Below are 15,104 nucleotides of genomic sequence, written 5' to 3' on the forward strand. Positions count from 1 at the left end.
AAGACTATATTTTACTTTTCGGTATATTGGCATTTTCAAGCTACGGATTTCCTACAAATACTCTGATCCTCGACCATGAAGCAAAAGAAAGGACTTTTATGATCCTTTGATGCAATGCAATGCAAATGAATGTACAAAATAAAATTGGTATCAGGCAATGCAGACAGACAGGGATCAATAATACAAGATGAAAAAAACCAAAGCCGCAAGGACCAACGACAGTCACGAAGACCAGTAAACCAAAAAGAAATCAAGCCCCCAGAATCTTCCCATAAGCATCCTCAACCTCCTTCGCAATCTCCAACAAAGTAACAATGATAATCTGGTGCGTAACATTCGGCAGCTTATCCCTCTGCAACCCAATCCACTCCAAAGGCGGCGTAGCCTCACCCATATCCCTTAACTGCGGCGTCTCAATAACAGGCGGCTCAAGCGCAGTATAAGTATACTTGGACTGCGGCACATTGACAACAGCTGTAATCTTCTCCTGCTGCTCAGAGCTCGCAGCATCGCCTTCAGCACTACTACCAGGCCCGCCAGTAATGCGCACAGCAGAGGGAGGCAGCGGTTTTCCAAGTCTTGAAGCAAGCGCGCGCGAATGCGTCTCCCACATATCCCGCATAAAGCTGATGCGCGAGTAATTCCAGCCGACATCGACTTTGCCTTCGAATGTGCTGCGGAAAATGTATTCGATCTCGTGGGTTCCGGGTGCTTGCCAGGTTTCCATGCCGGCGACGAGACGGGGTACTTTGAGGATTGTTCCGCCTCGAGAGGCGGCGGCTCGTTCGGCGATTTCGTCGACAGAGAGCTCGTCTAGCTGTGCGGAGGTTGGTCGTGTGATGCCGGATAGGGCGACGCGGAGTTGGCCTAGTGTTAGGCCTAGGGCGCTGTGGATCTTGCCTGCTTCGAGGGAAACGGCGAATCGGGCTTCGGCGTCGTAGGCTTCTACCTTGAAGATTTGGTTGTCGAAGAAGGTGCTGGGGAAGGCGCCGAGGTTGACGTGGCGGATGTTGACTACCACGCCCGTGTGTAGGGATATGGGTGCTTTCTCTGGCTGGTCGTCGGGTGGCTTTGCGAGGTCTTTGGCGCCAATATCCGGGAGTTCGGTTAGAACGGATGATTTTCGGCGGAGGTAACGTTCCACGTCGCGTAGGGATGCTTTGTAGGCTGCTTGGACGTCTTGGATTAAGCGCTGCCAGGCTTGGAAGAGAGCTAGGGCTTGTGATGCCGTTAGAGACGTGCAGAACAGTTGGAGTTTGTCTCCTTCCAGAATACTGAAAAGGCGTTGGCTCTGTTCGCCGGATGTGTCTCGGACGTTGTACATCAAGAAGTTGAACCTGGCAATGTGGGCAACCAGGAAGGGTTGGTAGTCGAAGGAGACCTTGGCTTGGAGGTGACGGAAGGCAAGCGAAGCTTGGATCAACGGTGTTTGTCCAGTTTCTCGAGATACTTCAGGCCATTCGATTGAGGTATGTACTTTGAGGTTTCCGAGTTCGACAACTCCACTCATGCGGCCCTTGCTCTCGATCGCAATAGAGCCGAAATTGACACACATGTTCTGCTCATTGTCAGATGTCTTGCTAGTAGACACCCACAAGTCCTTGATGCCGAACTGTGCCTTGCCCAAAGTCGAGCCAAGGTCCAGTTGGATTTCAACCTTTTCAATCGCGATGGTGGTATTCCAGGGGAATGCCGATGCCGAAGCAACCTGCTGGTATCGCTGCACGATGTAAGGCTGCGCTTCGGACGACTCCGGCTGGGGAGTTGGATCTGAGGCAGGTTCATCATTGGAGGGAAGCCAGATCTCTCGGAAGAGGAGAGAGTCTTGAACCTGTTTGGCGTTGACGGCGACCTTCATCGGGCTCACTCGCAAGATAGCTGACATTCCGCTCATCCGGCCAAGATGCTTGCTGTTCATCAACGACAACACCATTGACTTGACTTCAAAGCTTGCCGTTGATTCATTGGAGTAGACATGTTTCACAGAAGCGGACAAGCTATTGAATGCCAAGGACAGAGCAAGGAATCGGCCCTGCTCTTCTGACAGGACAGTATTGACGGTCACGTAGACACTCTCAAATCGTGCGGTGGCTGCTACCCTTGCGATGGGTTGACAGCTCAAACTGAACTCCTGCTTGCAAAATAGTAATCCTAGATTCACCCTGCATCGGCCAAGAATACTGGTTGGGTCCTCAGCATCGAATGGTGCATCTTGCATCAACTTCTGCGGCTGCAACTTCGCGGTTGTAGATGGCCTACGAGGCTGGCTCTGCTGACACTGCTGGTCTCCCATGATCTCCTTCACCGTGGCAGTCATTTGCTTGACTAGGGGGACAAGAGTGGGATATAATGTGTTTGTAGAGGGGTCAACCTTTAACTCAGCATTGAGTACTGGATCATCGGTACCATTATCCTCAAATTGAACCTTCAGAGCCACTCCGGGCGCCTGGAGTGTTGCAGTGGTTGCCGTATCACCTTGGACATATTGGCCATATTTCGCATCGGAGAGCCGGCTGCCTTTCCATGTGGCTGCGAGCAATGTTTGGTGATCATGACCAAGCTTGCCTTGAAGTGTAACAGTAGCACCGGCAAAATCAACATCAATGAGAAGAGACCGCAATCTTCTCTTGCCGAAAAGGTTGCGGTCTTTGTTGGTATCGGTGTTGTCGGGGGACGATGCTCTGGCTGCCCAGACAGTCTTCCCTTCCCGAAGTGCCTCGCTTGCTGTAGCAATCGAGTCTCGCAACATGCTGGCCGGGAAGATAAACTCCGACGTCGCACGGATATCAAGGGATTTACCAGCTGCCTGGAAAGCAAGCCATAACTCTTTTCCTTTGGATGAGTACGCCACGTTGAAAACTAGTTCGGGCATAAGCGCGGAATTGAGCGACCGCTTTCCCCTGTCTGCTCCATATGGGACCATCTGAAGTTGCATGTTTTCAATCCGAAGTTTGGCTGCATTCTTCTTCTTGTTCGACAATTCAACTTGCTGGATTGAGAAGACCAAGTCCTCTGGGTTTCGGCCGGATTTGCTGTGCCTCGTTGCCATGTTCCAAGAAACCTGAATATGCTGGAATTGAAGGGAGTAAAGAGAATTGAGGAAGGTCTCCTGGGTGGAATCATCGTTGACATGAATCTCGGGGGCAGCAGCACTCCCATCTTTCGTGTCGTGACCACCATGTCTCAGTTTCCTAAGACGCTTGACTTCATGGGAAAGGTCTAGCGTCTTAATGCGCTCTTGGGTATAGACGGCAATGTCGACAACGAGGGCTGCTGTCTCAGCAAATAGTTCGATATCGAATCGGTCACTAGTAAAGTGGTAGGATCTTGTGACTTCACCATTTTCGCGGACTGCTGATGTTCCCTGCAGTTTCACTCCAGCAGAGAAACCACCATACGGGAGGCTCCTAGACTTCTCCTGTCTGCGGAGTTCAAAGTTTATTTGAGATGCATCAATGTTGAATTCGGGATACTCCATGGCGTAGCCTCTGTCTAGGCCGTTTTGAAGTCGCATCCGCATCATACCAAGACTGAAGATCATTTCCGCAGAGTACTCCTTGCTATTCAGGCCAGGTGCAGAAGCATGGATCTCAAATCCAGCCAATGTGAGACGACACTTGTAAAGAACCTCTTGGCCATCGGACACTGGCTTGGGCTCGGGCTTTGGTGATGGCTTCTGTAACGCAAGTACATCTTCCAAATGTGATTGGAGAACGTCCACATTTTGCTTGAGATCCGAAATCAAGTGGGAAACATCCGGTCCCGTCAAGACAGCCAAGAGACTGCGCACGGCGCTGGCTTCCAGGCGAATAAGTTCAATGGTGACATCAACCTCCACTTCCTTGCGGCCTGACAAGAGGTTTGCAAGTACTCGGCCGTTGACCGGAGGAATTTCCATAATCGACAGAGCATGGAATCTGTCCTCTTCACCTGACAAGAACATGTGGGTATTCTTTTTCACGTCGAAGTCAACCTCAACCTTTGAGGCTTCTGTGGGCATCACCGACATCCGAGCAACGTCGCCTGAAACAAGGTAAGCTAAGGATGGCAGCAGACTAAAGTTCAATCGATAGTCTTCCAAGAACATTGCCACATGGAAGGTATCATGAATTGGCTTCTTTGGCACCAAAATCTCGTCGGGTTGCGACTTGTTCGGGAGTTTGACGCTATTCATTAGTTGTCGGATGTACCTGACTTCGTCGGCGATAAGTCTATCTGCTGTGTGTACTAGGCTGAGTGGATCTTCTTTCATGTCATATCGAAGTTTCCTGCAGGAGGCAGCGACCTTCCAGCCTCGTTTGCACTCGGTTTCGTTTTCTTCCGAGGTGAGAGAAAAGTACATGTAGGGATCGGCGATTCCTGACAGCATCAAAGTGGTTGACTGACTTTGGAGCTCGGAAGAGCATGCTTCAGCACTGAACAGCAGGGTGAGATCTTCTTGTTTTGTCTGGGCTACACCAAGAGACCTATGGACGATGGACCCTCGGAGTGCTTTGGATATCAAAGCGAGCTTAACATTAATGCCGTCGAGTGTAATGGATCCGAAATCAGTGCCAAACATGAGTTGAAGTTCGGTCGGTTTCTCATCTCGAACGGAGTCACAGGATTTATGAGCCGGTGCAGACTCGAGTGTGATATTTGACATTACCTTGATCACGCCCTCAACAAGATCTAATATCTCCCATCGCAGCCTCAGAGCTGCAGAGCCACAGTAAGACTGTAAAGTGATGATTTTCTTGTGTCTCTCCTCATTGCCGTCGCGAACAACCTTATCCGGAACAAGGGACGCGAGGGTTGACAGGTTCTCGATGATGAAATCGCTTTCTCTTGGGCCAGGGTCCATAGAAAATCTGAAGGTCTTGATTGTGGATGAGAGGAACATTAAAGGCTCCGCGACTTCTCGTTGAGGTTCACAGTGTGGCCAGACCCGGCGCATGACATAGCTTTTCGCAACGTGGGCCAGATCCCAAGCTCGCCAGTGATCGAAGCCAGATAAAACTGTTGACTTGGCATTCGCGGGCAAACAAACGTTGCCACTCGAGAACTTCTGCTCCAATTCACGCTTGTGATGGATAGGCAAGCGTTTGTAGATGTTGCGGATACGAGAAATAATTTTCCAGGAGTCATGCTGTCGCAAATGCGTCGAAGCAACTCTGAGAACGTAGGAGATGCGAGCGAGAAAGATGGGGTCTGGTATGTTAACGGCCGATTGAGTCAGAGAATAGATGAGGTATTGTAGACGAATTTTGCTGGATGTTGAAACTTGCTGGAAAGAGGAGGCAACAGAATCAAACATCGTTGTGGCTCGACGGACGAGGAACGCTAAACGCTCCACGGACTTCGCTGATGTGATTGTATTGAATGTTCGCATCTGGAGGTTAGAGCGAACATCGGGCGTAGTCACCAGCCAAAAGTTCAAGTATTTCAAGTGGGAACTGAATTCAGCTTTCTCATGAAAAGCATCCGCTCGACTGCCCTCGACGGCAATCGAGAGGTGATCAGCCGCTGCATGGACAGTGACATCTTGCTTAACGCCTTCAAGCAAATCTCCCTTTCGACGGTGGACCTTTTTCCTGAGCTCAGTCCGCAGATGACGAAGCTCGATGCTATACTCATCTCGGAACTCAATATTTTTGTTGTTGGGAGACTCTGACAGATCCACAAGGCGCAGTTGTATGGCAGGAACACGTAGGGAAACAGCTGCGGAGTTCTTCGGTTGATTCATAGCTTTGTCATAGCCAACAATGTCTGATATCACGTCTTTTTGAAGGGAATCAATAATTCTAACAGGGTGTTTTGGTTCCAACCCATCCAGCAAGGCAGCTAGACTCAGAAGGAATTTCGGTGTGCAAAAGCCTCGGACACCAAGAGGGAGATCGCATGCGAGGTTGGTGTATGTGGTTTTATCATCATCGAAACTGAGGAACACGGACTTTGGATTTACGGCAGGGTCGTCAATCGTTGAGGTACTATCGTCATTCATGAACGGCAATGGAAGCTCCGATGTATCCAACTGAATCTTGTGGTATGAGAAATGCGGCATGATCCACGGGTTCGCATCTCTTGCAGCAGAGGAAATTGCACTTCCCCGGGAACCAGGCTGTGTTCCATCTCTTGATCGGCTGGTATGTGAGGCCCAGCTCGCTTCCCGTGAAGGCGGAAAAGGTCGTAGGTTAGAGCCCGGATCTGAAGCTGCTCCGAGGCTATGTGCGTTGTGCATTCTGACACTGTTCAGGCTTGATACTTCTGACTCAACAAGGAAACTCTTGGCACTTCTATTAGGATGCGATCCTGAAACTCCCATGTAGGACGGCGCATTGAGCGAGCGAGCCCTATTATGAATAGGCTCGGGCATGGAAGGTATAGCCATTGTTGGAGGGAACACGTCGTCGTCAGGAATGGTTGAGGCCGGGCCAGTCTCTTCCCAATCAGAAAGTAGCCATTGTGCTCTATGAGTTCGTTGGTCGTGAATTTTGATATGCTCTTGCTGAAGCCGTCGACGTTCTGCAATATCAGATTTGCGCAATGCCATCTTCAATCTGATAGTCGTTTGGAGAAGACCTATGGGAGCCACTGTTGCTCTTGTCGATACATTAGATTGAGTGGCATGGCCACGATCAATGGCGGCAATTGAGATATCTGGGACGAGGAGATTCAGGCGTTTCGAAAACTTGGTGTTCGCCCAATCATTGAACTTCACATTCAGTGGCTGTGTGCTCAGAATGACAGCTACTTGATCCAGTAGTACGGAAATGTGGATTGCATCAATCTTAGCTCTCAAGAAGGTCACATCGTAGAGAACCTCGGGAAACAGTGTCGGCAAAGCATTCTCCTCGTTATCAAAAGAGAAATCGAAGCTCTTCAATGACGATCCCAGGCAAGCCAGGAATTCCGTGGAGCATTCTCCAACGATTTTGCCAACTTCAAAATCCCAATTACAGACGTAGGTTGGTTCAAGAGGCGGCAAACCAAACAAACGGTGGCCATAGACCGAGACACCATCGATGAATAGTTGAGTGCCAGAAACGGTCGAAGAGTCGTCGGAATGTATGGAAAGCAAATCAAGTTTCAGTGGGCTGATAGAAAATTGCAAATCCATGTAGTAATTAGTGAATCGTAGATCGACCTCGAGGGACGCAGCGCTAAGTCCAGTGCATTTTGAAGTGTCATAGATGTTCACAGGAAGCAAAGCACATGGGCTGTCGACTGTGACACGAACGAGGATGTCCATGTCATTTGACTTTCGGTTTGGATTAATTCCTGTGAAGTTCGATGGAATTTCATCGGCGTAGATCAGCTCTTGGTATTCTTCCAAAGTCTTGAAATGCATTTCTTCGCCAAAGTAATTCTCTCTGATTGTCATGAAGCTCTTGATCAAAAATCCAAAAAGATACAGCCGAGGTGACTTTCCGTCGAGGTTGAGCACCAAGGTGTCAGTCAATTCGTGTGAAGTCGACGAGAAGTAGTTGTAGGAGCCGTCAATGAACAGGCTTTGAAGGGTAGCCATAGACTTTTGGGGCAGAAACTCGTGTAAGGTGTCCCATAAGGGAGTCACGTAGTCCACACCACCGTCTTCGAGGTTGACCCTGAACTTAATAGCAGTTTGCTCGGGTTGATATTTGTTCAATGGTATCATGACACTGGACGTCAGACGTTTGCCCTTGATGACAATGAATCGATTATCTTCCAGATCTGAAGGATTGCTGATGATGTTTCGGTCATTCACGTTGATGTAAAGCTGGAAGTCAGAAAAATTGAGATCGAGGTTGTAGATGAAAGGAACAAATGAGTAGTAATCCGAAGGCGGACCCGATGCCCAATCGCTCACGAGATCCGTAAGAAGGAAAATGTGGTCACGGAGAAGAAAGAGCTGCAGATCCTGGCTCTCAACGGTGAACTTCCAAGAGCGGAGGCTGTTCCAGGAAAGTGGGTTGGATAGATCACAGGTGACCAACTGTCGCGGACATTGCCAGAGCAAGCCATGGTTGATACTGGATGAAAGTTTTGACTCTCGGAAGTCAAGAGAGAGTTCATTCCGAAATCCTAGGCTTGAGGCCACCATATCCATGGTGTATTTGATAGTAGAATCGGCAGCAACGGAGAGGGAAAGCCACCCAAACGGGCGAATTTCAGGTCCAATGTGACCCTTTTCGCCCTCCTTTGCTCGTGGTTTCTTTCTATCATTTGGCTTCTTAATCCTTGACGCGCCTCCAATGGCATCAGCACGACCCTTCCATTGCCAATCCTTGGACTGCTCTCGAGTAGGGATTCGCAGGGTCAACTCTTCGTTGATTTCAATGCGTAAAATGAAGGATGTGCTTTGCCGCAGAACACCAGGTGCCAACTGCTCTGCCGGTTCGGCGCTGCGGTAAAAGTTCGGGAAGAAGACATTTTGCAAGCCAACCCGCTCCCTGTCGGCCCATGGGCCGTAGTTTAGAGTGCCTCCATCAATCTTAAGATCAATTCCCCATTCAGGAGGAAAGGCCGAGTTGATATTTCCCTCCACTGGATCTGGATGTGAATGTTCAACGGACGTTGGGCCTTGATGGCTGACTCGCCCAGGAATATCCCAAAAGTACGTTATAGTCAGACTAGAGCTGTCCAAAATGGTGGAAAATCGGGCATATTCCACCGAGCTCCATTTCTCGTGATCATCTTCATCGGCTTCGTCCAGATACCGCGAAAGACCAGTCCAACGAACTTCAGGGAACTCCGCCTGGCTTCTTGGCATGCTGTCGGCATTCCTGCTGTTGGCATGGAATGATTCGACAGAAGTTTGGAAATAAGGAACAAGGTCACGGATGCTGTGCCACACTTTGCGCCTTTGGAATTGATAATTGAAGATGTTTTGTCGTTTCTTCTTTGATTTGGGCTCATCCTCATGCACAGCACCTATAGCTTTTGCAGTTGCCGGTTGGTTTTGTTTGAAATCGGGGTTCGGCCGCATCTGAACCACGGGGTGGTCAAGCTTAAATGAAAATAGTTGCCGGTATAAATCAAGCGGACCCGAATTGCAAGCATCAATGGTACCCGTTGCAGCATCGAACGTCGTGGTTAAAACAGATCGAGTATGTTCGTTACCAAGTACGATGGCACCCTTCTTGCAATCCAGCTTGATTGGCAAGAGTTGAAGCATGTTGGACACCTGGTCCGATAGTTCTGACTCGCGCATAGCTGTCCTCTGAGAGGAATTCCCTCCCCTCTCGCCCATGCTGCGCTCCGACATAGTTTTCAAGGTAGATTGGTGATCAGGCGCCTGTGGGAAATCAAAACCATTCCTGGTGCCTTGGTCTTCCGCCGTCGTGCGAGATCCTGGGGGTGTTGAATGATTGTTCAGGTCAACGTTCTTCGGCGAGTAACCGAATCCAGCGAGAATACTTTCATATGCTGGAGTCCGATTGTAGACAAACCACTCAAGACCGTAGGCTTTGATTGTTATCCGACAGGGTAGCTCGGTTGTCTTTCCCCTGCCACCTTGCTCTCCAAGACTGTCATCTTCAACCCCATCTGGCGCGGAGCATCCATGTCCCTTTCCGGTGGCATTATGAAGGCCAGTTTTGCGTCGAATTCCAGTCAAATCGTTTCGCTCCACGCTGCGCGTCCAATAACGCCAAGTTATGAATCCTCCATGGATAAAGATTGTCTCGTTTACACCGTGGTATCGAATGCCCTTGAAGAAAATTCGACCGCCAAGTAAAGAGATTTGAAGCGCGTTGATGTCGACATATGCTCGGTAGTAGTGCCAGGTGTATGCTCGAATGGCGTAGGAAAGGAGAGTCGCGAAGAGCCGGTTGAAGTAGAGCAGGAAGAACAACGCACTATGCGAACTATCAGTATTGTCCAGCCAAATGAAGTGCGGAAACTCACAGAATGGAAGACACAATCAGTTCAAGCAAGAAGAACCTAAGTCAATCAGTATACTAGCCATCCTCGCAGCAAGTCCGACGCACCAATTGAAGCTCGGATCCGGCGTCAGAAAGGCCGACGTCAAGCTTGTACTGGCCATGTCTCTCCGCCATGGACGCGCAATAGGCGCGAATAAGCCCAAATCAAATCATCGCCATCCAAAATGGCTGTGTTCTGAATGTCGCAAAGTGAAGATGCGTCGGGCGGTGTCACGCGAAGATCGTCATCCCTCCTCCTTCCAGACCCCAACATTTCTCCAACTTCCCCTTCCCCGTTGAACACCATGTTTTGTCCCTCCTCCGCGGAATGAGACATATCCGCGTTGGCAGTACACGGCTATAGATTCGTGTTTGTCTCGAATTTACATCATGACTGCCGCCGGTGGAGGAACAGGCTCCAGCCTGGCACGCGCGATCATTATCGTCGCAGGTGTCTCGGCTTTGGTCTCCTCGCTGTTGTCCTTTGTGTGAGTTCTCCAGCAATCTAACGAGAGCTATCATTATAGACTCTCAAGCTGACCCTTGATATCAACTCGCAGGTCCATCTGGTTCCAAACGTACGAGTTTCTACCATCCTGTCACACGACTCCATGCTTACAATATATATAGCAAAAACTACCGGAAACCACTCCTCCAGCGCTATGTGGTACGCATATTGTTGATGTCAGTACTGGCTTGGACATTCAGCTCGGGGTACACGGCAATGCTGATAACGCTTAGGGTCCCGATTTACGCGGCATCATCATGGACGAGTATTGTGTCGCTCAAAGCAGCCCAATTCCTCGATCCTATTCGTGACATCTATGAGGTAACTTGTATCCGAATCGCCTGTTGGGGAAGCTCATATTAACTGGTGGCTTTCAGGCATTCACCATCTATACCTTCTTCCAGCTCCTTATCAACTTCCTCGGGGGCGAACGTGCCTTGATCATCATGGCACATGGCCGACCTCCTATCTCACATGCCTGGCCTCTCAACCACTTCCTCCCAAAGATCGACGTCTCCGACCCCCACACCTTCCTCGCTGTCAAACGCGGTATCCTGCAATATGCTTGGCTGAAGCCCATTCTAGCTATTGTCTCCGTCGTGATGAAGGCGACGGACACATACCAAGAGGGCTACATTGGTTTAGGCTCGGGATATCTCTGGACAGGCATTGTGTACAATGTCAGCGTCACAATTAGTCTCTACTCCCTCGCCATGTTTTGGGTCTGTCTGCACGATGACCTGATGCCGTTCCGGCCGGTCCCCAAATTCCTCTGTATCAAACTCATCATCTTTGCGTCGTATTGGCAAGGGTTTTTCTTGTCGATTCTGCAGTGGCTGGGTGCGCTGGGCAGCGTTGCTGGATATACTCCAGACAACCTTGCAGCTGCAATTCAGGACAGTCTCATCTGTTTCGAGATGCCGTTCTTTGCTATTGCCCATTGGTATGCATTCTCGTGGCACGACTATGCGGACCCCACCATTTCGGCTGCGCGTTTGCCTGTGAAATTTGCGTTGCGCGACTCATTCGGCGTTCTGGATCTGGTTGAGGACACTAAGATGACCCTCCGCGGTGAGAATTATGAATACCGACTCTTTGACTCGGGTGATAACATCATCCCGCATGCGGAATCGGGATCACGGGTAAAGCGAGTCATGGACGGCATGAGATACGAGCGAGGAGGCAAGGCGAAATACTGGATTCCCAAACCGGGGGAAATCAACAGTCGCACGCCTCTGCTTGCCGGAGAATCCAGTGAGCGTGGAAACAGAAGCAGTCAAAGCTCGAGGGAAAGATTCCGATCTTTCAGTGAAATTGAAACATCAATGGATGAGGAGGACGAACACTTGTTCCTTAACGCTCGGGCGTTGGAGTTTGGAGACTGGAATGTAAGTTCGCGCCATATAGCCCATCATGATTGAGATTCTGACCGACAATAGTACCCGGTGATTACGGCCAACGAGGTGCCAAGGGACCAGCGGTTACCGCCGTCAAGGAGCTATCAAGATTCAAACCGAGGTGGGCATGTCAAAAAGGCCCGCAGGCACAGAAAGGGCCGGGCGTCAGACGGCGAGAGCGGGCGAAGCCCACAGCCAAAACCTAATTCAGGCGCAAGCTCGAGTACCCCTGGTCCCTTGCAGCGCAATGCCAGCTCCACAAGCACAAACACGCGAAAGAGCCAGCTGGTGGACCTTGTGGTGGAGAATCGAGAGGCTGAGGAGGAAGACCGAGCTCAGGTACAGCGGGAGCTTGGTTCAGCACATGCTGAACCTGAAACACGGCGATATTCGTAAGTTTAAACCATTGGCTGAGAGATGAACAATAACACATGGTGCTAACCCTGGTCTCAATTTCCAGACGACCCTCAGGAGAGCCAATCGAAGAAGAAGCTGAAACGGACCCAGCAGAGTCTAACAACGACCGTGAAGACCGGTCCAAGGCATGGGCCTACGATGGATTGGAGCAAGACAATGTCTGGGACAAATAGGGTGTGGTCCTTTTTTACGATTTCTGGAATATCTCTAATTTGGGTCTGGTATAGACCTCTTAACGTACATATACATCTTCACAAACTGAATTCGGATCATGTACACCATCGGCGTACTCGATAAATGGCCTAGATCGTAAGAAATTTGCATATGGAAACCCTTTTCTGTGTTTTGGTCTCAAAAAGCCATATCGTTGCTGAAAGCCTCGAAGGTCTCTAGAACCGTTTGGCGCCACTCGTCCGTCACGAGTAATGCTGGCTCAACACCATCTTTATACGAGGACGAATATTTTTTGGCATCGGCCCATTGAGCGATGCCTTGATCACCCAAGTAATACATATAGAAATTTATCCTGTCCTACTTTCCTTCGTCGGTAAGGTCCCTTGCTTCGGGCTCATCGATTCGGTCCTGGAGAAACTGCCGATTTGAGGCTTCCATGATGCGGTCCATGGCTAACAGAGGCGACCAATATCTGACTTAGCATAGTGGTTGAAAGAAGAGGAAAGGCTTCAAATTCCATTCGGATGTTCACGAAGTTTATTTTGAGAGTAGCAAAATCAAGATGAACAAGTGCAATTTCCGTAAGCGCCCAACTCTCATCACCCTAAGTATAGAGTGATAAGCAAATGTGACAACTCCACCGCGCATCAACGAATGACAACCTCACAACCAACTCCATGGGCGACGATCGTTGGAGCTAAGAAGGTTGGCGCCAGGATGTCTTTCTTTCCTGGGATTAGATCCATGTCCCTAGTGGCGCTATGGTGTGTACCTGGTCGAGTTCGGTAAGGCGATCAGCAGCCTGACAGGGCCGTACATGAAGGCCCGTCCCCCAAGGTGGGGGTCTCTTCTTTGTCTTTCTTCTATCCTGTCTGTGTCTGTGTGTTGATTTTTGCCTAGAAGGCCATGGATTAACGAAGCGCTGGTCGCCATGACATTGGCTTTGGAGCAAGCTGGCTCGCTATTCACTGGTTGGATGCGATCCTGCTTGTCATGTTTGGTCCCTAACGATGATTGTCAGGGTAATCAGACTGAAGGGCGTGGTATGTGTGCTACGAACTACCGTCAATGTCGTTGTATACTTGCATATGGAGTACTCATTGACATATTCCAGGCGTCGAACGGGAGATGACAGTATGCCATACTCAACCGCATCTAGTTCCTCCCATGAAACTGGTGGTATACGATGACCTCCCCAGCCCAACTATACCCGGGCACCAGCATCGGAACTCGTTGTCGTCGTGGATCAATGAAGGCAGGCACTTGGCCTCACGAGCCTCTACTCGCGCGAGCATGTCCATGAAGAGACAATCGACGCCGTTGAAGGCGCCTTTAAAGATCAGCGCGCCTTCGGACTTCCGCAGAGTGCAGTCCTTCCAGCCCCCTCGGTCGACAACGTATCAACCTTTAGAGCTCCGTATACATCGATCAGGTAATCGATTATCGGACCTACCTTCGTTCGAATCGTTCCAGCTTAACGATGGTCATCGCAAGACACTGCCGGCGCCCGCGCGTGCCCTGACAGTATCGACCGGTGTTCGAGATCGACGCTGCCAAACGACCTTCGTGGTATCTCGCAAGCCAGTTGGGTCTAAGAAACGTCGCTCACTTGGAAACCTAGAGCCGTTACTCGCCGAGCAGCCCATTCGCATCACCAGTGCTCTGATCCCTCACTTCTCGACGGTGACCCCTGTCGAGATCTCTTTCAAGGAGGAGCAGGCGTCATCTCCCCCCCACGGCGGATCTATATCTGAAGGCAACGGCTTGACGCTGAACAACCCGTGGCCCAGCCAAGGAGCTGACAGCGAGCCCTGGGGGAAAGCATCGCAAACACCCAATGCCTTCAACGGATTACCCGCAGGATCAGCGGAGACATCACCATCAAAGTACTCTCCAACATCCAAAGACTCACCTTCAACAGCCAGCTCGCAAACAACACCATCTCAAATCTCATCACTCCGTCGACCCTCCATGCCATTCCCAGAAACCAAAAGCAGAATCATAGAGTATCCCTCTCTTTCAAACCGCGTTACTCAATGGATGCACCCTACATCTACCGAGTCCACTCCTTCCCCCAAGCAAATCTCCCCACCCGGCGAGTCCGACTTTACCTGGGAACGAACCCGCACACTGAGCGGCACGACCGTCGCATCCACAACCACCACCATCACCGGGGGTGGCGCAAGAGCCCGGAACAACAGCTCCATCTCCAGTGTCTTCTCTAATGCTATAACCCCTCGTACTTCATTCCAAGGCCCGTCACCGACAACGGACAAGGGTCTGGACGCTGGGATCTGTCACCCGACTATATTGGAGCATCAGCGGCAGGATCTTCCTTTCTCTGCTTACCACGACGATGAACATACGCGATACCGCGAGACCGGTATTGGATTGGCTTTTTGAATTCTTCGAAGGGGGTTCAAAGTCTTCGAAGTCTAAGTGACTATATCTTTTCGGGGTAATTTGGATTTTGATAATCTTTGTTTCCCTCTCTGTCTCTCTTTCTATTCTTTTTCTATTGCAATGTGCTTTTTGATCTTATTGAATGTTTGGGTTTGGAATACCCCCTGTCGATTCTGGTTGGTTTATTTGCTTGCTTTTCGAGGGATAATGCCTACGAGTGTTTACTCGCATAGGAAGTACTAAATACAACCCCGAAAGGCTGCTTCTATGTCAAATTCGAAAATTCAATGTAGCATGCGGTCTAATAGAGATCTATCTTCG

At 50.0% G+C, this 15,104-nt stretch overlaps 3 protein-coding genes across 3 annotated transcripts; 2 read left to right on the forward strand and 1 right to left on the reverse strand.

Moving 5' to 3' along the window:
* Positions 1-250: 250 nt before the first annotated feature.
* Positions 251-10,006, reverse strand: PENARI_c018G07966 (uncharacterized protein; the record flags this gene model as incomplete). The annotated part of the gene is made up of 3 exons (XM_022634606.1): positions 251-9,818; positions 9,868-9,903; positions 9,951-10,006. 3 exons carry the CDS (start codon positions 10,004-10,006, stop codon positions 251-253), a joined length of 9,660 nt encoding a protein of 3,219 aa, XP_022485461.1.
* A 268-nt stretch (positions 10,007-10,274) lies between these two features.
* Positions 10,275-12,379, forward strand: PENARI_c018G00650 (OSTA/TMEM184 family protein; the record flags this gene model as incomplete). The annotated part of the gene is made up of 7 exons (XM_022634473.1): positions 10,275-10,372; positions 10,445-10,462; positions 10,515-10,568; positions 10,626-10,713; positions 10,770-11,780; positions 11,832-12,181; positions 12,250-12,379. 7 exons carry the CDS (start codon positions 10,275-10,277, stop codon positions 12,377-12,379), a joined length of 1,749 nt encoding a protein of 582 aa, XP_022485616.1.
* Positions 12,380-13,673: 1,294 nt separating this feature from the next.
* On the forward strand, positions 13,674-14,783 carry PENARI_c018G02065 (uncharacterized protein; the record flags this gene model as incomplete). Its single annotated transcript, XM_022634499.1, has 1 exon — positions 13,674-14,783. The coding sequence occupies one exon, from the start codon at positions 13,674-13,676 to the stop codon at positions 14,781-14,783; it is 1,110 nt and encodes a 369-aa protein (XP_022485627.1).
* Positions 14,784-15,104: the final 321 nt, after the last annotated feature.

This window comes from Penicillium arizonense, assembly GCF_001773325.1.
Source record: "Penicillium arizonense strain CBS 141311 chromosome Unknown PENARI_contig018, whole genome shotgun sequence".
NCBI classification, from domain to species: domain Eukaryota; kingdom Fungi; phylum Ascomycota; class Eurotiomycetes; order Eurotiales; family Aspergillaceae; genus Penicillium; species Penicillium arizonense.